Genomic DNA, 22472 nt, shown 5'->3' with positions numbered 1-22472 from the left:
CAAATTTGATTTTTTTGTCTCAATGTATAGATATTTAGTATCTCTATTAGATGATACCAAATAAAAGTTGAAATTCCCATTAAAAAAAGTGATCTAAAATGGCAAAGAAAAATAACTTTTTTTCAAAAGGGATTAGGTCAATTTCAGTTTTGTTGCAAAAGGGGTTAGGTCCACACCACTCTTTTAAAGAATGTTTTAAAAAATATGAAGACAGGTAGATTTTATTTATACACAATTTTATGTTCTCATGGTAGGGTATCATTGAAATTTAGTTTCGCATAAGAATATTGCAATATTGCAATTTAGTTTCGCATAAGAATATTGCAATATGGGAGAGTGGACATAACACCTTTTGCCATGTTTGCAAACAAACTATTCTGAAGAGCTCATTTGTCAAAAGGGGTTAGGTCCATTGTTCATAAATGTTTATTGTTTTCTGTCTCAAAACCTCTATAATTTTAGTCGTTCTGATGAAAACAACGAAAATTTGAAATTCACACGAAAACATGAACAAAAGTGGCAAAGAAACATCACTTTTTTAATCAAAATCGATTGGATTCATTTAAGTTTAGTTGCAAAAGAGGTTATGTCCACAATGATAATTTTGAAAGATTATATACAAAAAAAAACTTGAAGACAGGTAGATTTCTTTTATAGCCAATTTTATGTTCACATGATAGGGTAGTGCATCATGACAATTTAGTTTCTTATAAGAGTATTGCAGTAAGTGAGAATAAAAACATGGTTTTTCTCGGAATAGTAAAAAGTGGACCTAACCCCTTTTGCAACTATACCCTTCAAACATTCAACGCGTATTATTTAACTATTAATAAACATTGAGTATCGTATATATTATTCCTCATACATGTCATATGACTATGTCCTTCAATAAGCAGAAGCAGAAAAATGAGTAAAAAAGACCCACAATACCCGGCTTTTATTTTCTAAACTCTGATTTGCTAACTGTTTGGTAATCGTGTTTGGTTCATCCATTTATTTATTCGCCTTTATCTGTTATGCTACTGTTGGTTCGTTTGGTTTATTCCTAAATTATGACATCGGTCAATACTGCGCTTTTTTTGGTATAACAAAAGTAGGCATATATTGTATGATATACGAAGTATAACATTACGGACTGTTATGAACTTATTTCTCTGGCAATCCTCTGGCATAAGATTACCTTCTGTTTCAGCTCACGTGGAAGATTTTGCATCCCAACAAAAGTATACACTGTTGGTGACTTTAAGACCATACGCTGTGACGTCACACATCTTCGTACCAATGATGACACATTCCCATCGTTGACCCCAGACTCTGAAGAACAATCTAGGAGAATACGATATCGCTCACTCTCAGATAAATAAGTATTTGTAAGGACGCTCTCCATTATTCTAGTGCAGAGATTGCTTTTCGTACCAGAAGCAAATCGAATAAGATTTTCATATTCTCCAATGCTTGTTTTAATATCTCGCAGTACCCGGTCTAACTTACTGAACTTCAACAAGAAAAGAAAGCGGTTTGTTTCATCAGCAAGATACTTTCCTGCTGCATGTTCTTGAGCAAGTTTGTGATAAAACTCAACAGTAGTTATGGTAGTCGAAAATGCTTCGTCAAGTTGTGGAAGGTGTCTGGTTGAAACAACAGTCTTTGATACTATTCCTAGGGCGCATGCCATATCAAGAATAGAGGGAACTCTCTGAAAATCACAAGACGAGAAAACTAACTTCTTAGCATCATTGAGCAGACCAGTGAGAGCAATTTCTCCCAGTTTCAGTATTATTTTGTTTAGTTGTTTGGGAGTTTTTATCAAGCCAGGTGTCCGGGCATTTGCGTGGAGCATTAAGAATACGTTAACTTGGTCGAGTAACGCTGTTTGAGTTGTAATCTCACTCTGTAGTAGATCTTCAGACCACAAGTGACAGACCATGAGGCAAAATAGCGGAGTTTTTACTAATTCCTCAATAAGGGGTTGTCCATCGAGGTAAACTTTCAGACTGTCCGCTTTCATAGGTTTCTGAACAGAAGTAAAGAACCTGTCAGCGTAATCGCGTGCGTTCTCCCGCGAGAACCCTTCGATCTCCATCTTTGTGTACACCCTTGGTAGATCCCCTTGACTAAAAATGTCTTCTAGGTGAGGTCGTGTTGTTACAATAACACGACATTGTGGAAACATTTCCCAGCGGAGAATTCTCATGATATTGCTTGAGGAAGAGATACCAGCATACTCATCGAGCCCATCTAGTACAATGTGACACATTCCCTGATGCTGTCTGATGAAACTCTCTATCCCCTCTGGCGTCAGATCGTCAACGTCACTCAGGAGTTGTGATATGATAGCTTCTCCAATCGATGTACTGTGACTTGTGTTTCGAAACTTGACTACGAACAGAAGTGGCAAGTCTTCTAATCCTGACCCTTCCTCTCTGTGAACCCAGTCGTACGCCATCTTAGCGACAGCTGTCGTCTTTCCTCGTCCAGCTGGTGCCGAAATAAGGATTCGAGATGGAAACCTTCCATCTACTTTGGCTGAAAATATTTTCCCAACAGAGCCTTGAAGTATTTGTTTTTCCTTAATATCTCTTCCACGAGCATCCTTTTTTACCATGGTAACAACGGTGTGCATTTCTTCAAACTTTGCATAATCATCTTTGTCCCAAGGTTTCATTTGAATTTTACATAGCTGATTCGAATATTTGTCCTCCAAGATTGTTCGACATTTTCGAACAGTCAGAGATTCCGAAATCTTCTCACTGTATGTATCTGGATTGATATAACAAAGACATTGAGCAAAATGAGTTCAACCACGTGATATCCGCCCCTTTAAAATACATGTAAAGGCCACCGCACACCTTACGACTGTTCGCGATCCGATTTTGGAACAAATCGCATTTTGCTCATTTTCTGAAAAAGTGAATGGAACATATCATTTTATTTGAGGTTAAAATTAATGGAAAGAATACTAATATAACCATTTTGAAAGATTCCAAGCCTTTATTTTAGAGTAAAGGCCAAATTAGTTTCAAATCGTAGGCAATCGTACGACTGCTATGACGTCATTACGACTAGATATTAAATTCGCTTTTATTCTAAGAAGGATGATAGCACAGTCACATATTTGAACACAGGTATTCGTACGATGATTTAGAACATTACACAGTAAGATATTCCAAGTCTCAATATCAGCATCAAATTCTACTACATTTTATTCTGAAATCGGGTCGCAGACCAGTCGTAAGGTGTGCGGTCGCCTTAAGACAAATATAGATAAAATAAACATCATTGAAAACAACGAAACATAAACATCTAAAAAATAGACATCAAATATATAATATATGATAAACGGGTTGTTTCTTCTATTTGATGGGATAACACAAATTTATCAAATATGAACAACGAAAATCATATTCCTAAATAATAAGATTATTTGTGTTTTTTTTAATGCTCTAATGTCGTCTTTATCAGATGACAATGAAAAATGTATATTATTGTCAAATTTCAAAGAAACATTTGATAATTTGATGCTCCTTGGAGATAAGGATTTTACGGATAGAGTTAAAAACAAAGATAACTATTTCACTTTTAATTCTTTTATAATATAATAATAATAGTCAGTTCTTGTATAGCGCATAACACATTATGAATAACGTCTCTGTAGGGCCGTCTGCACCATCCCGAGTTTTCAAATTAGCGCGCTATTTCTGATCCGGCAAATTATCCCGATCTGAAAAATCTCGAGATAGTTGGCGGTGCAGACGCAATTATCGCGCTAGTTCGTAGGATTAATCTCGAGATTGCAATCCCAAGTCAACTCGGGTTTATTTGCAAAATAGCGCGCTATTTTACGAATTATCCCGCTAATTCGTCGGTGCAGACGCACTCGAGATTGGACTCGGGGTAATTTATTCATGACGTCAGTCCATAATGCAATTCGCGTTCCACTTCCGCCTTGGTCAAAACACGTGCGAAAGTCAACTTTATACATGCGAATACATAAGCAACGATGGTGTCCCACCAGTGAATGGATTTTGGGAGAGACCAGACCGAAGGGGAGGCGCTCATCGACGATGGTCATATTCAATAACAACACTGACAGCAGTGTTGTCTTATTCCTTCGCAAAATGTGAGCAAATAGCATTTCTTTCCTCCTTCTCTCCCTCTCTCTCTCTCTCTGTCGTTGCCTCCTACTCCGCCATCATATTTAACGAAGAATACATCACTTCTTCACTCGCTGAGCTGAGAGGATTGTTGCATAACACCGGTTGAATTCGGCGAAAGTGCTAGTGAAAGGAATACATTGCTTGCATATCGCGGGAAGTTATTCAAAAGCGCGGGCCGTTGAAACTCCAAGATCCGAAAGTGCGCATGCTCGTAATATCGGGCTTGTTGCCTCGCTCGAGCAGGAATCGCTCTTCTTGCGATGGTGCAGACGGGGTTTCTTGAATCTCGAGATTAATCGCGAAGTGGGCCGATCGGGCTAAAATCTCGAGATTGAGCAAACTCGGGATGGTGCAGCACCGCCTTATGCACTTCCAAAGGACTTGGATATTATTACCCAGGCTGTAGCTCAAGCAGCTTTTACGCGCTCGGCATTTCAAGGAATAAATTCCTGCCAGGTACCCATTCACCTCACCTGGGTTAAGTGCAGCACAATGTGGATAAATTTCTTGCCGAAGGAAACTACGTAATGGTTGGGATTTTAACCCACGACCCTCTGTTTCAAAGTCCGGAGACTATATGCTTTTCACACTGCACTTTTTGTCCTAAATTGGTGGGGCTAAGGGGGGGGGTCTTAGCCCCACCAATTTCTCGGGGTTAAGCTTAGCCCACTTCGTTTTCACACTACGTTTTAGCAAAGTGGGCTAGCACGGTAAATAGTACGGTACTATCTGGCCCTGCAAAAAAGCAGGGTTAGCCGGCTTATTGAGGTGCTAGCACCACAATTGCGGTGCTAAGAGATGCAGTGTGAAAACGAAACGGGGCTAAGGAAAGTGGGGCTAAGCATTAGCCAATCACAGAAGTCGAATTGCACATTAATCACGCTCTGTATGGTAAAATCATCAATATTCATGAGCTGAGGGATAGTCCGGGGTTAGGGCATCAACCACGGTTGAGCAGATAGTATAGGGTTCAGAAAGACAGTGTGAATCGAAAAAAAGATAGTATGGGGTTAAGGATAGTCCGGGGTTAAGGATAGTATGGGGTTAAGGAAATGCAGTGTGAAAAGCATAATTCACTGGGCCACAACGCTCCACATTATATACTAATATATCATATGACCTGAGTCATATACTCACCTTGGTTTGCTAATGTGTCATTGAGATAAGTTTCAGCAAGCATGATTAGATTAGAATCATTGAGAGCTTGTTTCAGCCTAGGATGTTGATTGGATGGCCTAGTGGTCTGTCTCCAGTCAAACAGCATGTCACGTGTTCCCTTACACGTGATCCGTCCTTCCAGTCTGTTAGTTTCTATGTATCTATTGATGGCTGCATTTTCGAATCCGAGCGTTCGTGCCAAGGCCTCCATCTGCTCACCTGTCTCGATGTGTTCAGCTAGCTTACAGAGAAGCTCATCGGGAATACCTCCATGAGAAGACATCTTTCTGGTAGGATAAATGAATGAAAAATTGAACTAAAATTATCTGTCATTCATACACTACTAGACATATAATTAAACAGCAAGCAATGAAATTAGTTAAACAAATTTTAATTGAAAAGAAAGGGGAATATTACTTCTTTTGAACAGAATGTTTTCCCCTATCTCATGCATGGCAATACAAACATGTGTACATAAATAAAAAAAATAATAATAACAGAGTAAACAAAAATTTAAAAAACGTAAAATTTCCTTGAGGTATTTCATTCATTATTGAATATTTACAATTCGAACGTTTTGCGATTGATAATTCATGATAGAAAAAATATAATATAATACATGCAAGGCAGTACCAAACATTGGTTTTTATCCGTTCCAACAAACAATCGTAAAAGGGGGCGTTGTCATTACTCTTCAAACATACATTCCTATATTCCTAGGTATGGGAAAATGAAATGTATGCAGCAATGGAATATGACATTCAAATGAAGGGTAATAAATGACAGAAATAATCTACGCCCTGGTTGATCGGTTTTTTGTATATCTTATCAGGTCTTCACCTCTAAATTGGTTTATTTCGTTCATCTATAACTTATACATGTGTGCAAAAACTGTCGATTGAACGTGAGACCCTTGCTTGAACATGACGGGAAAAAAATTTTAATGGGTGAGCAGGGTCGGGCAGGTCATCCAATGACAGTGCCAACTCTCGGGTTATTTGCTTGAGGGAAACACGACCTGTAGGTAAACACTGTATGATCTAAAACTATAACCAGGGCTTGGGATTGTTTCTGCACACGCTCCTCATTTTTTAAATAAACGTGAAAAAGAATGACCATATGAATGTGAATGTCCGTGTTGTCAGCCACACTTTTTCTGCTGAAATCCCACCCCCTCCCAAACACCCGTTTAATCATGTAATAGAAAAAGAGGAAGACTGTGAAATACGTAAGGAACATAAACTTTGATTTATTTGTTTATAGTCCAAAATATAACAAGTTCGCCAGTGGTAAAAAAAAAGGGTAACTGAATTATACATAACGATTACAATCATTCAATCCACCATGACCCCCCCCCCCCCCCACCAAAACGTTCCATATCCCTGGGAAGTGAGAATGCGGCGTATATAATTTACCACATATGGGCAGCACCCCTTTAAATCATGTTGACAACCCCCCGACCCCCCCCCCGACCCCCCAAAAAAAAAGTATGACGGAGATGTGGGAGCTGTAACGATTGTTTATTCAATTGTTTGCTAGTATTTTCTACTGATGACAACCCCCTAAACAATATCTAAAAATTGTTTCCGAGGACCTGAACAGTTCTGAAAATCAAGTAAAATAATAACTAACGGGGTTTTTTTGTAGCTAAAAACTATTAGATATTTCGTGATGTAAGATAATTAATTCATAAGTTTATACTGGAGGGCAAAAAAAGGTGAGATTGAAAGGTAAGCGTTCCTTGGCTTTAAGAGGGCGCTGTTTGACATTAATGTTACGTGCCATACTCGCCACCATGTCCATTACGATGATCACCAGAAAATCGAATGTTCATCCATTGACGGAAGCAAATGCACACATGGTACACATTCTTGTTACATCGGTGCTAGCCCCCAAAATCTGTTGACGTCACTTCACACAGCCGAGTAGGTGGAACCAAGATCTGCAAACAGCAGTCGAAGCGTGTAATTACTTACAAATGGTCAGAGTTCGAGCATTCAGAACATGGCTTTAACGTCGTATGACGTTGGTGTCAATGCGCACCGTTGCCGTTCGCGTACTCATTTCCAAAACACCCTCTTAATATCTGGGAAGGTATTCCTTTAAGGGTAAACTTCTATTAAACGGCGAATATCTAGCAATGGAACTTCTCCATTTTTTTATTTTTTTTTTTATTTGAATTTTGTAGTAAAATGTCTAAATTTAGCAAACATACCAGCTTCCATACATGTAGAAGGCAAGAAAATAAATAAATTATTGATTTATATAAAAAAAACACCTCGGTGGTCGTTGGATCTTCATTAAAAGAACGTCTTTATTCCGGTACTTTTCATGTATCACAGACCAAAACTGGCGAATTTAAAGGTCAAGTCAACCTCAGAAAAATGTAGATTTGAATCAATATAGAAAAATGAGACAAGCACAATGCTGAAAATTTCATCAAAATCGGATGTAATAAGAAAGTTATGACATTTCAAAGTTCCGCTTATTTCTAAAAAAAAAATTATATGAACGAGCCAGTTACATCCAAATGAGAGAGTCGATGATGTCACTCACTCACTATTTCTTTTTTTCTTTATTGTTTGAATTATACAATATTTCCATTTTTACGAATTTGACGATTAGGACCTCCTTGCCTGAAGCACAAAATAATGGAATTCCACGTGTTCAGGGAGGAATGAAACTTCATTTCACATGACAATGACGAGAAAATCAAAATATTTCATATTTCATATAATAAAATACAAAGAAATAGTGATTGAATGAGGTCATCAGTTCCCTCATTTGCATACCGACCGAGATGTGCATATAACTGTTTTGTGAAATGAAGCAAAAGTTTAAAATGTCATTACTTTCTTATTTTACATCCGATTTTGATGAAATTTTCAGTGTTATGCTTGTTGGATATTTCTCTTTTTATTCAAATCAATTTTTTTGTTGAGGTTGACTTGTTCTTTAACAAGGTTATGCATTTTTTTCGATGATATTAATATTTCACATAAAATGGTTAAAGAGATTCAACATTTTATAACGGAATTTTACCTGACGAAATCTTCGTTGTGGAAAGGCTAGAAAAAAAAAATTATTTATTTAATTATTTGAATTTATTTATTTTTACAGGATAAAAACATGATCAGCACAGCTGTTTTACATCATGGTCCTGATACAACAGGATAAAAAAATTGAAAATATATATATATATATATATATATATATATATATACAGTGCGTCCCAGAAAAAAACGAAACCGAGATTTAGCGATGATTTATCATAACTTAATCATAAATACTATAGACAAATGACGTACCAATTTAAAGCTTAGAATCCCCTCTTTCATCTGACATTACTTAGATTATTCCTCATTCACGCATGAGTGAGCAAAAACAATTCGAAGAAAGGATGCCAAAAACTCATTTGGCGGGGGTATCTGAATATCAAAAAGAAAATCACATGACTAAAAAGTTCAAAATCTGCTCTTTCGTTTGATACCTTAATCACAGAAAATGGTCAAGAAGTAAAAAAGTTATGATCCCTCGAAACAATGCTTGTATTTCCATAATTTCATTAAATGAACGTGTTTTCACTGGTTTCCCACAGAAGCTATCGCATGGTAACAAAAGACTTAATGCATGGCTGATCGTCAACAAAACGGAGTGTCGAGTGAGTCTGAACGCTAGCCTGTAAGACATCTTCATTTTATGAAATTATTTAAATTCAAGCCTTATTTCAAATAACCAGTACTTTGTTATTTCTTGACCATTTTCTGTAATTGAGGTATCAAATTAAAGAGCAGATATTGAACTTTTTAGAAATGTGGTTTTCTTTTCAAAACCCAGATACGGCCCGCCAAATGACTTTTTGGTTTCCCCTTTTCAAATTATTTTTGCTCACTCATGCGTGAATAAAAAAAATTCTAAGTAATTTCAGATGAAAGAGGAGATTCTAAGCTTTACAATGGTAGGTCATTTGTCTATTTAATTTGTGATTAAGTTATAATAAATCATCGATGAATCTCGGTTTCGTCTTTTGTGGAACGCACTGTATATATATATAAATATATATATATATATATTAATTCATCAGATAGATTAAAAATAACAAATACAATTTAACAAAGTAACTAGGGAATTCATAATATAAAACTACAAAATATAATATAGTAATCTAAGAGAATTAAAAGTTAAAACAAAGTATATATCAATAATTCACTAAAAAGAATATGTAGAGATGAGACAAAAATAATATTCGGGAGGTAAGGTAACAATTGATAAAAGAATAAAAATGACATTGGTTAAAAAAGCTTGCTTTATAAATACGTTTAAAAGATTGCAGGGATCGGATATTTTGCGTTGATGTCGGCAAAGAATGCCAGACTTTTATAGCAGCATATTTGGATGAGAGTTTAAGAATGTCCTTATTATGTTTTGGCAAGACTGCGTTTAGGGAGTTATGATTTCTAGTATTGATTCCATGTCTGTCAAAATACATTTCAATTTCATTACACAACCTAGAAGGTGCAAGCCCATAAATGCATTGATATGCTAATATACAAAGAAAATAGTCACGTCTTTTTTCAAAAGGCTGCCACTTTAATTCCTTGAATAGATCGGCACTACTTACAGAAAAATCGAATTGTTTGGTAATAATCCGGGCTGCTCTTTTTTGAAGTTTATCGATAAGGGTCTTTTTTTTTCAGAGCAATTACCCCAAACTGAACAACCATAGTCAATGCATGGTTGTATAGTAGATTTGTACAATGTATTCAACAATTTATATTTAGTATAGAACTTAAACGCCTCAGTGCATGTACTTTAAACGATAATGATCTACAGAGTTGTTTGACATGATTTTTCCACAAAAGATAACAGTCAACTTCAACACCCAAATATCTAACACTGTTTACTTGTTTCAATTCAATTCCATCAAGTTAAACTCTAAGCTCTCCTCTATTTCTTGATTTACGCGAAGAGATTAGCATGACATCAGTCTTTGAAGCATTTATCTGACGGTTTTCAGTATATCAGGCGTTGATACTATTTATACAATTTTGTAAATTTTCTTCAAACTTGTTTAGTGATGGATCAGTAAAATAAATAATAACGTCATCAGCAAATATGTTACAAGTCCCCTTAGAAACACTTTGGACTATGTCATTGATAAAAATAAGAAAAAAAGATCAGGACCAATGACTCCCCCTTGTGGAATTCCAATATCAAGATCGATCGGTTGAGATTGAAGACCATGACATCGGACAGATTGTCTTCTGTTAGACAAATAACTTTTTGAACCATTTGAATTCAACATCAATAATACCATATTTCTTCAATTTAAACAATAATAATTCATGGCTAATACTGTCGAAACATTTTGATATATCAAGGAAACATGCCCCAACCATATCATGATTATTCAATGCATCGTACCAATCATCGATGACGCGATGGAGGCATGTTACCGTAGAATGTGATTTCAAAAACGCAGATTGGTCAATAGAGATAAGTTCATTTGAGATTAAATACTGGTGCAAATTCAATTGGATTATTTTTTTCTATTAACTTAGCTATATGACACACGACAAATATTGGTATGTAGTTGGAACACGCATCTTTGGGTCCTTTACCTTTATAGATTGGAGTAACTCTTGAGTATTTCCATTCATAACAAATCGATTCCGTTTCTGAGCGAATAATTAAAGGCAGATGTCAAAGATGTTTGTATAAGTGGTGCAGCTATCCGAAGTAATTTCGAATCAAAACCCAGAATATCAAGGTTACTGTTTGTCTCTAAGCCAGATAGTAATTTAAAAACTGTACTGTCTGGTATCGTATCAAAAATAAATCTATGAGTACAGTCGGGGTTTCTCCAAATAGTTTTTTTTTTTTCATGAAAAGAATTTGCAATTTTGCGACCAACATTAGGAAAGTAGTCATTGAATAATTCCGGTGATAGATCATGATGAATAGGGTTACTAAATTTTGAGTTACCGGTTGCCATGTTGATATTCTTCCAGAGCTTACGAGCATTATTCTTAAATTTGTTCGAGATATCATCAAAATAATTCTTTTTACTTTCACGGATAGAACTGGTGACTAGATTTCTTGCCTTGCGGTACTCGTCTTTGAAATCATCACTCTTATCAGATTTACCTTTCAAGTAATCCCTTTGATACATGAGTTCTAAAATATCATTATTTATCCAAGGGTTGAACCGATTTTTTACACGCACCTGTTTGATCGGAGCATGTTTGTCACAAATTGCCAAAAAGGCCTGCTTCCATTCTGACCATACATTTTCATCATGGTCAATCGATTCAGACACACTTCGTTCATTATTATACAATATGCTACATTTACGATATCTTCAAGAAATAGGGATTCGTCGATTTTCTTAAAGTTTCTGTACTTGGCCAGTTTATGTAGAGGTTCATCTGGTTTGAGATCAATACATGTAAATATCAAATAATGATCACTGAGGGCAATCTTGGCGACATCGGAAAGTAAATGTTGTTCCGGTATAGTCGTAAAAATGAAGTCAATACATTTTGAGGAGGTTGGAGTGATTCGTGTAGGTTTCGTAACAATTTATGACAGAGCAAATAAACATTCAATAACATATAATGGATTATCAACAAGAGAATCATTGACTTGGTAATCATTGTTAAAATCGCCTAAAATGATAAGTTCTTTAATCTTCAGATTCCATATGTTCTAAGAGATTATATAATTCAGAGTAAAATTCAACCGTGGCATCAGGTGGTCTGTAAATACATCAGACAAATAAATCAGTCTTTCTCAAAGACATTTCGAATAACACTGCTTCGATACCAAATTTAGTGACAATATCACTTCTATCTTTGCAATGTAAATGTTCTTTAGCATATAAACAAACTTCACCCCCATGTTTCGAAGTTCTATCACGTCTGAAAAAAAATCGTAATTCACAGTGAATATTTCCTTGTCAGAAATGTTTTCTTTCAGCCAAGATTCACTAACGCATAGGATCAGTGGCGTAACTACGGGGGGGGCGCGTGCCCCCCTTTCCCCAATCAGCTGACCAAAAAAAAAAAAAAAAAAAAAAAAAACGGGGAAAAGGAGAAAAAGAGGGAGAAAGGAAAAGGAACGTAGTGGGAAAGAAGAAATTATTGTTCATTATAATGGTATATGATATTATAATCATGTTATGTCATATTACATAGAGAACATTTCTATCCTAACTTTATGAAAAATTTAAGTTTCTGAGATCCAGGAAAGGGGATTGAACTGCCGTAGACAATCCGGCATTCTTACAACACTTATAAGTCCACAAACACTCATTGTGTTTCTTCTTTAAAGACGCTTCTTTTTCTCGCTCCCTAATCAGCTCTCTCTTAATTAACGACATTGCCCATTCTCCTTTCACTGTCTTTTCCTTTTCTTTAGTTTACTATTTTTTCACTGCAGGTAGATACTTCCAAGGCGGGGCATTGGCCAACAGAGCCTTTTGTACTTTACAGTATATCTCTCAGTGACGATCCTGATACCTCCGTCTCTGTATCCACTTGACTGCACACACACGCACATGCACTCACTCCCAACACACATCCCTCAACATGATCAACAACACAGATGAATTCAATAATGAAAATAAATATTACACAGTAGCAGAATTTAATAACTCATTTTCGAAAACAAACAGCTTTAGCATTTTACATATCAACTCAAGAAGCCTCAACAAAAATTTTGAATATCTTCAACACTTGCTTTGTGCCATCAGTTCAGTTCAATTTTCAGTTATTGGTGTCAGTGAAACCTGGTTCAATAAAAAATCTCCTCCATTATTTAATTTACCAAATTATTCTTTGATTAGAGCTGACTGTGTAGGAAGGAGAGGGGGTGGTGTTGCCTTTTACGTTTCCGACAATTTGAAATTCCGTACTCGAAATGACATAATGTTTGAGCGAACTGAAACATTGTTTATTGAGATTGACATACCTAAGAGTAAAAATATTATTATTGGCTTAATATACAAACCTCCCAATGTTGAATTTGACATATTTTATCAAAATCTGGAGCAATGTCTTGATAAACTTTCTACAGAGAATAAACATATTTATTTCATGGGTGATTTTAATACACATTTTCTGAATATAAATAATTCTAATACCGAAATATTTCTTCAATTAACTAATTCTTATGCTTTTTCCTCACATATAAATAAACCCACAAGATTAACTGCAGCTTCTGCGACTTTGATAGATAACATTTTTTCTAATATTCATAATGAAACAATCATCGGCAGTTTACTTTATTCAGAAGTATCAGACCATTTGCCAATATTCACGATATCCGAAACCAATTCATCTAAAAATAAATCAACTATACCTCCCCGCTATAGATTAGAAACTCCCAGAAAAATTGAATCTTTCAAACAGGACCTTTTTGAAGAAAATTGGAGTGATATTTACAATGAAAATAATGTACACATTGCTTATGAGAAATTTAACAATAAATTACAATATTATTACGATAAAAATTTTCCACTTGTGAGGAAGCGTCAAAATTCCCGCGAGGCCAAAAACCCGTGGATCACAAAAGGAATTCTAAAATCAATACATACTCGAAACAGTCTTTACAAATTACATTTAAAGAAACCATCACCCATAAACGTGCAAAAATATAGGAAATATCGGAACAAACTTACAAATTTAATAAGATTATCTCGCAAGATGTATTACTCAGACAAATTAACTAAAGTTAGCGCTAATTCAAAGGCGACATGGCGGGTTATAAATGAGATTATCGGAAAAAAGACAACTGAATTACCTAAAAGATGGACTAACTCTAAACGGTGATAAAATCGCAGATAATTCCACTTATGCTTCACAATTCAACTCTTTTTTTAGTAACATCGGCCCCCAACTAGCAAATAAGATAGGTAGTTGCAACAATGCACATTTTACTGATTTTATTTCAACGCCATTCGAAAATTCTCTTTTTCCTCAATCCTACCAACCCCACTGAACTCATTAACATTACGAAATCCTTAAACTCTAGTAAGTCGCAAGGACATGATAGGATAAGTACATCTATGCTTAAAGAAATTATTCATGCTATTGTTGATCCCATAACTTATATTTTTAATCAATCTTTATCATCAGGTGTTTGTCCGAACCTACTCTAAATTGCAAAAGTTACCCCGATCTACAAAAAAGATGATCCTCATGAAATAAGTAATTACCGCCCAATTTCTATACTTTGTAGTATATCCAAAATCTTAGAAAAAATAATATACACACGATTGTACAATTTTTTAAACTTGCATAATTTATTGAATCAAAATCAATATGATTTTAGGAAAAATCACTCTACAGATTTAGCGCTAGTAAATATTTACGACAAAATTACTAAAGCGATGGCTGATAAAGAACATGTTATTGGAATATTTTTGGACCTAAGCAAAGCTTTCGATACACTTAATCACAAAATATTACTTCACAAACTACATTTATACGGAATACGTGGAAATGCACACAGATGGTTAGAAAATTACTTATCAAACAGACAACAATATGTTACATTTAATGGACTAGATTCAACCTTTAAAACTATCGAATGCAGTGTGCCTCAGGGGTCAATTTTGGGGCCGCTCCTCTTTCTATTATATGTCAATGATATATCAAATACTTCGGCCTTATTATCGTTTATCCTCTTTGCAGATGATACTAATATTTGTTATGCTCACACAGAACTAGAAACTGTAATATCTACTTTAAATGTTGAATTATGTAAAGTATCTACTTGGTTCAAATGCAACAAATTGTCCTTAAATATAAACAAAACACATTTTATGCACTTTAAGCATTACAATACACCTGGTGTTAACAATACAATAACGATAAATATTGATAACGTATCTCTACAGCAAAAACAACATTCAAAGTTTCTAGGGGTAACTATTGATGAAAATTTATCCTAGAATAACCATTTAAGCCAAGTCACAACTTCCGTGTCCAAAGGTGTTGGAATAATTTCCAAATTAAAATACATATTACCTGAAAAAACTCTCTTTTTACTTTATAATGTTTTGGTGCTTCCTCACATATCATATTGTAATATAGTTTGGGGTAATTGTGGTAAAACGAAACTTAATCCGATTTTCTAATTACAAAAAAGAGCAGTCCGTATTTGCACAGGATCACAATATCTTGCTAAATCTAATCCTTTATTTTTTAAATTAAAACATATAAAAATTTCAGATATAAATACATTTCATGCTGCTATATTCATGTTCAAATACAAAAAGGGATTACTTCCCCCTTCCTTTCAAAATATGTTCACCCTGAACAACACCATCCATTCTTATCCAACACGAAACTCCACAAACTTTCATTTAACAAATCCAAAACTAATAATAACACACAAATCAATTAGACATTACGGTGCGGATTTGTGGAATGATTTATCACATGACATTAAGCTATGCACATTACTTTATTCATTCAAAGCTGTTCTGAAAAGAAATACGCTGTCAAGCTATAATTTCTAAAATCTTTCTGTGTAATCCCCCCCCCCCTTGCACATGCACACTCGCACACCTGCACTTGCACTTTCACTTTTATCAACGTTATTAATCTTCTCTCAATCAAATTTCTCTATCCACTTTTGATATATTCCTATTATTTTGTGCAATAAAAAGTCTCTTTTATTGCACCATACAATCTGGTTTTCTATCCCCTTTCCTTTCGAGGCCTCCATCACTTTCAAGCTCCAAGCTTAAGATGGAGGTCTCCCACATTTTTATATATATGTTCAGTAATCAAAGAAAATGTATATATAGATATAATTTCACAGTACAGTTGATATTTTATAATGATCTATGTGCATTATTCATTATGTTTAAAAAAATATTTGCCTATTATGTAATATTGAAAAAATATTATACTTGTATATTCTTTGTTTTGGTTTTGAAATGTGGAAAAAAAATAAATCAAATCAAAAAATTATTTGCTCAGGGCCTATGTTGTCATTGTTCCTAATGCTCACATTGTCTGTTTAAAGAGATTCATGTATATAAACCTGTTGTACGAAAAACTCCCGTTTCAAGTCAATATACACCAAATATATTATTGTTTTGTGCTTATTGCTTTTTATGCTTGTTTTTTAGTGACATATGCTTCTTTTTCATGACTACTTAAAGTGATTGCCCCATGTTAAGGTCTTAATATAAAATATTTCCTGTCCGCGATTACGTTCGCATCAGTGGATTGATGAGATATGTCTGCTCTCAGTGAATTCCTAAAATCAGTCCTTAAAATGTCCCTTTTTCTGATCTGAATATCAAAAATTTTCAGCTTGCGCTTCGCGCCCGCATCATTTGGTTAGTTAAATACGTATGGTCTTAGTGAATTCCTACAAACAAGCTATAGAATGCCCCTCTTCAGGTCTGAATTTCCTAATTTTTCAGCTCGCGCTTCGCGCTCGCAATATTTGATTAGTGAGATGCGTATGTTATTCATGATTACAATGAGTACAAACTGTGCTTCATAAGTGTTTAAATGTAATTCTATCAAAATCAGCAAGCGCTTGGCATTGGCATTAGATGACTATGGTGAGATATGTATACTATAAAGGGATTATTCCTATAATATAGTCCTTAAGATCTCCCTGTTTGGGGTCAATGTTTACAGAAATTTCGGCTCGCGCTTCGCGCTTGCATTGTTTAGCGAGACAGGTACGTATCATGATTACAAAGTCGATTATAATGTCCCTTTTTAGGTCTGAATATCAAAAATTTTCAGCTCGCGCTTCGCGCTCGCATTATTTGATTGATGAGATGCGGATTTTTATTCATGATTACAATGACTACAAGTGCTTCTTTAAAATGTCTCTATTAGGTCAGTATACCTCACACCTGAGCGCGCGAAGCGCGCTCACTAAGTGACTCAAAAAAATTTTTAAGTGACTCAAAATGCTGGTGCCCCCCCCCCCCCCAATGCCGTGACCCACGGTATGCCACTGCATAGGATATCTTACTTTAGCTCAGTAATAAGGTACCTTAATTCATCAATTTTAGGAATCAAGCTTCTGACATTGATGTGTGCGCATTTAAGACATTTAAAATAATTTAACTGAGAAGCACAATCCTTGTATGCATTTTTAAAAGTCATATCATGGGACACTGAGTCATTTTCTAGTTCAAATTTGTTGACATGACCTTCACGGGTGGTCAAAGACGGTACATAAGCAGAAGATGGTAGACCCACATTGCATTGCGTCAGACAACGTTCAGTAGGACTTATTATTTATTCAGTAGTCTTCTTGCCGTATCGAGAGAGTCCTTTTTTGTTGCCCTGAATGAGTCCACCCAATCACGTGTGAACACCCGATTGTGAGGAGTTCTCTTTGTTATTGTGCGTTGAGTGTAGTGAAAATCCGTTGAACGACCTTCAACTTGTGGCTTGGGTATTTGCTTTCTCAACGAGTTGATGAGATTAGTGGCGAAGATTACAACACCGCGTCTATTGAGGTGAACGCCATCACCGTCGAGATGCATCGAAGGATCAACGTTGTCATTGTCTACGTAGTCAGCCTTCCTCTCATTGGCTAGAAGTTTCAGCTGGCGGTTAAGCGCTCTCAACTTTTAAGTAGTCATCTTGTGTCTCATTGTACCGGTGAATGATAGAAGATAACGTGATATCCTTCACTGTTGAAGCGATGTTGATGATTTCGTCGATCAATGAGGACATCTTAGCACCTATTTCCAAGGGGTGATCACTCTCAATGTTGTTGGTTCCTTCATGAATGATCACGCTATCCGGCATATTCGATCGAAGCACTGAAGAAGAGTATTCAATAACATCATCAATCTTTGCTCCCGACAAAGTGTGACAATGAATTCTTTGCGTCCGTGACATCTTTAACATCCCGGTATTCTACGCGTTTTTGTACGTGTCCTTGAACCGCGCAGTCTACGACTCGGGCGATATAAATCTAGTTTGGGCGATATGTGTCGTATCGCCCCGAGGCCAGTCAATATTGTTTTATTATTACCCTCCTCCAATTCAAATGCTTAGCGCCAATGAAGCACGAAGGCAGGGGGGCACTCGACCATAAAAGTAGTAGGTATGTGCCGCGGGCGAGACAAATAACGGGGAATCTGGAGCGGGCTAATTGTAAAAAAGGAGGGTACTCGGAACGGCCGGGCTTCGGAACTACAAATGTTTGTGAAAACGGGGGTCCTTGGAACGGGTCGCCTGTGTGTGAGTAGGTATGCATCCCTATGGAACGTGTATGCAGCTAGCCCGGCAGCACGGGCGCCGGGTGCGCTAGCGCAGAGAGGCGATGGTCGGACAGCGCTCTGCGGCCGCTTTACCCCAAAATTGCGACTCATTGTAGCACATCAATGCGACCGGAACGGCGTAACGGAAAATATGCGAAGCTTTGGAGCGGATTTTTTTCTTCTTTTTTTCTCGATGAGAAGAAAATGCTATATGATTTGTAGCGGCTTTCTTGGTTCTTGTTCTCAATAAGACAAAAATGCTATACCTTGGAACGGAAATTTGAGTGTAAAAATGGGGGTCCCCTCCGCGTTACATACCCACTTTGCATTATATACTGAGTGCCCCCCCCCCCCCCCCGAGAGGGTCTCATTTTTTTTATAAGTCTTTGGTATGGCTCGGCCGAGGATCGGACCCACGACCTCCCATTCATAAGGCGGGCGCTGTACCACTGAGCCATCCTGTATATTGAAAAAACACCATATTTCCAACTGTTTGTCGGCTATTTTTTAGGGAGGGTAGGCTTAGATTTTTTTTCACCTACCCGGCCTCTTCATCGTTTCATTCTTATTTCATATTTATATCTATCTTTACCCCATCTTTTCACAAACCTTGTTATTCTGAATAGTCATACTCACTTGTAAATTGTTGCTTAACAAGGAAGGACACAAAAGCTCAATCTCGTCTGTCTCCCGACTGCCATGAATAGTGCATCTCCCTCTCAATGCATGAATCTTGACGTATATTTGTCCGAAAAGACTTCTGAAATTCCGCCGATGTCTTGAAGTAGATTATAATAGTTCATAAGTAGATAGTCCAATACATTTCACGATTATATAGGTCTAGGTAATATAATATTTATTATTTACAAAAATATGAGATTCTTAGTCGTGTAAGAAAAGACATTCGAAACAGTTGAAGGTGTGTCCGTTGAAGGCAACACGAGTTTTGCGTCTCATTTAATTTTTTTTGCCTGAGGATATAATGCCGATTGTAGATCACAGTTATGATTACTTTGGGATCAGTGCTCCTCTTCTCTGATTTGATGATACAGACTACGTGAAATTTCCATATGTAGGTGACGTGGGCAAAACAGTATTCGGAAATGACTTTGAAGGTGATTTTCATGGCAGTCACGAAGTCAAGCTCTAAATAGTTCACGCCTTGTTTAGTTTCCGGTGAAACAAAGAGGTGAGTAGTCTGCATGTACCAAACCTGACTAAAACTTTGATCAAACAAGTGGGTCTCCCGCAAAGACTAGAGCATAATTACTTTTTACTGAGTGACCGGGCATTCAGTACACAAAGCCTAATAGACTGCACATTCAGACCATTAACTCACGTGAAGGGTTTGCAGAGCAGCATGCCCACACCCCGCCCAGATTTACCTGGGAGGATATACTGATTATCTTACATGTTGTATCTATAGGCAGTATCCCCTGGAAATCTAGTAGGTATTCTTGATAGCAGTAGTGTATTATACCAAAGTCACTTTTGTTCATTTAGCTTGTCATAGTTTTACTGAATCAAAATCATATTTGTTTTGTAGCGGCACATTTTTTGTTGTTTACCTATTTTGTAAATTATTATTATTATTTGTTTACTCATTTACTTTTATTATTATCGTTATTATTATTATTATCATTAATTTTTTTTATTTCTTGTTTCAGTTGGCCATTTTCTGGTGAACCAAGCGACATTCAATTTTTGAAACTTTTTTTGGGCGGATTGTCAAAATTTAAACAGCATTCCCTGTTTAAAAAAAGTATACCCAAGGCCCTGCTAAGCAGACTACGAGGAACACACTGTTGAAACGATTGTACCCTTAGGCCGTGTTTATGCTTCCACTTTTCAGGCCAGAATCAGCGTTTCCAAACGTGATTAGTCCAAAACACGGTTGCGTCCATGCTTACTTTCATTTAAACGCTGTTTCAAAACGCCGATCGTAAACTCACAAAAAGGTGCGTTTGTAAACGTCGTTTGACCAGAATCAGGCTTTCTGGGGAAGTATAAACAGAACCACGATCGTAAACGTGTTTAAATGACGTAATTTTGGTACATGCTTCCGGTGAGATGAAAATCCGCGGGCAAATACAGTCGAATTGCTCCATGGTCGCATGTTACCTCCACGAATTACTTCTCATCTCCCTTGTTTTGCATATGTAGTACTATTACTATAGTATTGCTCTTCCAATTTGTCATCCCGATGAACATTGAGGTATAAACAGAACCACGATCGTAAACGTGTTTAAATGACGTAATTTTGGTACATGCTTCCGGTGAGATGAAAATCCGCGGGCAAATACAGTCGAATTGCTCCATGGTCGCATGTTACCTCCACGAATTACTTCTCATCTCCCTTGTTTTGCATATGTAGTACTATTACTATAGTATTGCTCTTCCAATTTGTCATCCCGATGAACATTGAGGTATTTACACCCAAAAAAACCCTGGAACAAATGTTAGAATGAGGAGACATCGCCAGATCCCCCAGTAGCATAAACAAATATATATTTTATTATTTTGTAGACTAAATATTCTTTATTTTTCCCTACTATTATCTTCACCATGGTAGAAATTATATGGCTATATCAAGAAGCTCCATGCAATGACTAAAATATACGAAGTTGTTTGATGTTTATATTACAGTTGACGTACGTTCTTCATAACAACACTCGGAAAAATTTCGAAAAAAGGCGCGCCCAATGTGACCTCGCTTTCCTGATCAACGAAAATTACGATGCAAAGTCAGCTGGAGATCGTAATTTCGCCTCTGAAAAGTTAAGCATAAACAGCACTCCCAGAACCACGTTTATATATTTTATTTTATTTTGTTTTATTTATTTTATACTGCAGGGTAGGCCTGTTCAGTTCTTAAAACTGCTTTACAAAGGCGCCCTGCAGTTTAAAATACATGTCAAGATAACTATGAACAACAACAACAACAACAAACAACATCAAAAATACAAAATACAAAATATCTAACATCAGAAACAATTAACACCAAAATATAGAGTGGGAAGTGGCAATTTAAACATACATAGCATTGTAAATCAATGGAATATCAATTCGCTCTTTATCAATTCGTATGAAAGGCTTTGCATAATTTTTTAAAAACTAACAAGGAGGTACAAACTTGTAAATTTGAAGGAAGTGCATTAAATAATTTGGGTCCGACATATGCGAAAGATTTTCTTTTATGTTCAATTCTAGCTTTGGGAAGCTGAAGGGGGCATCGTAAAGAAAACCGTGTCCTGTATTTCACGGGCCGTTTACATACTAAAGGTTTTAAATAATTTGGAACTAAATCATTCACTATTTTATATACAAGAACACAATACTGATATTTTATACGCTGATCTACTGATTGCCACTTCAGTGACTGCAACAAAGAAATTTGTGATGTATTATAATCTTTTTTCAAAAGCATTCTGGCATATTTATTTTGAAATTTTTGTATCTTATCTAAATGTATTTTTGCACTGCTTCCCCAAGATGTAATACAGTAATCAATGTAAGGTAAAATCATAGAAAAGTACAGCTTCTTCATGATATTAAAGGACAGTAAGTGCTTAATCCGCCTTACACAACCTATTGCCCGAGATATTTTACAAACGATATTAGTAATATGTTCGCACCAAGTCAAGCCCGGATCGAGCATGACACCTAAGTATTTAATCTTTTTTACATTTTCTAATTGTATGTTCCTGAATTTCACTGACAAATGAGCACCCCTCAACTTTTTCTTTTGACCAAATACCATGGCTTTTGTTTTTTGCGGGTGTAAATGCATATTATTTAAGTCTAGCCATTTACTTATTGAATCAAAATCATCTTGCAAATACTTTTGTACCTCCTTAATTGATTCACCGTGATTAAAAATCACGATTGGCGTTTTGAAT

At 36.1% G+C, this 22472-nt stretch overlaps 1 protein-coding gene across 2 annotated transcripts in view; it reads right to left on the bottom strand.

Annotated features, from left to right (window-relative positions):
- The window catches only part of LOC129263960 (uncharacterized), a 39910-nt gene extending 20387 nt beyond the window's left edge, over positions 1 to 19523 (bottom strand). Inside the window, exons 1-3 of one of the 2 annotated variants that reach the window (XM_064101276.1) lie at positions 19210 to 19523; positions 5295 to 5602; positions 1181 to 2760 (exon numbers count right to left, since the gene is read on the bottom strand). In XM_064101276.1, the coding sequence (XP_063957346.1) occupies positions 1181 to 2760; positions 5295 to 5598 (1884 nt within the window). In that variant the 5' untranslated portion in view covers positions 5599 to 5602; positions 19210 to 19523. Of the gene's footprint in view, positions 1 to 1180; positions 2761 to 5294; positions 5686 to 19209 lie in introns of those variants that run through there. The other variant, XM_064101275.1, reaches the window with a different exon arrangement.
- Positions 19524 to 22472: the final 2949 nt, after the last annotated feature.

This window comes from Lytechinus pictus, chromosome 6, assembly GCF_037042905.1.
Source record: "Lytechinus pictus isolate F3 Inbred chromosome 6, Lp3.0, whole genome shotgun sequence".
Lineage (NCBI taxonomy): Eukaryota > Metazoa > Echinodermata > Echinoidea > Temnopleuroida > Toxopneustidae > Lytechinus > Lytechinus pictus.
Note: the sequence above shows the minus strand (reverse complement) of the source record. Positions and strands in the feature narration are given on the sequence as shown.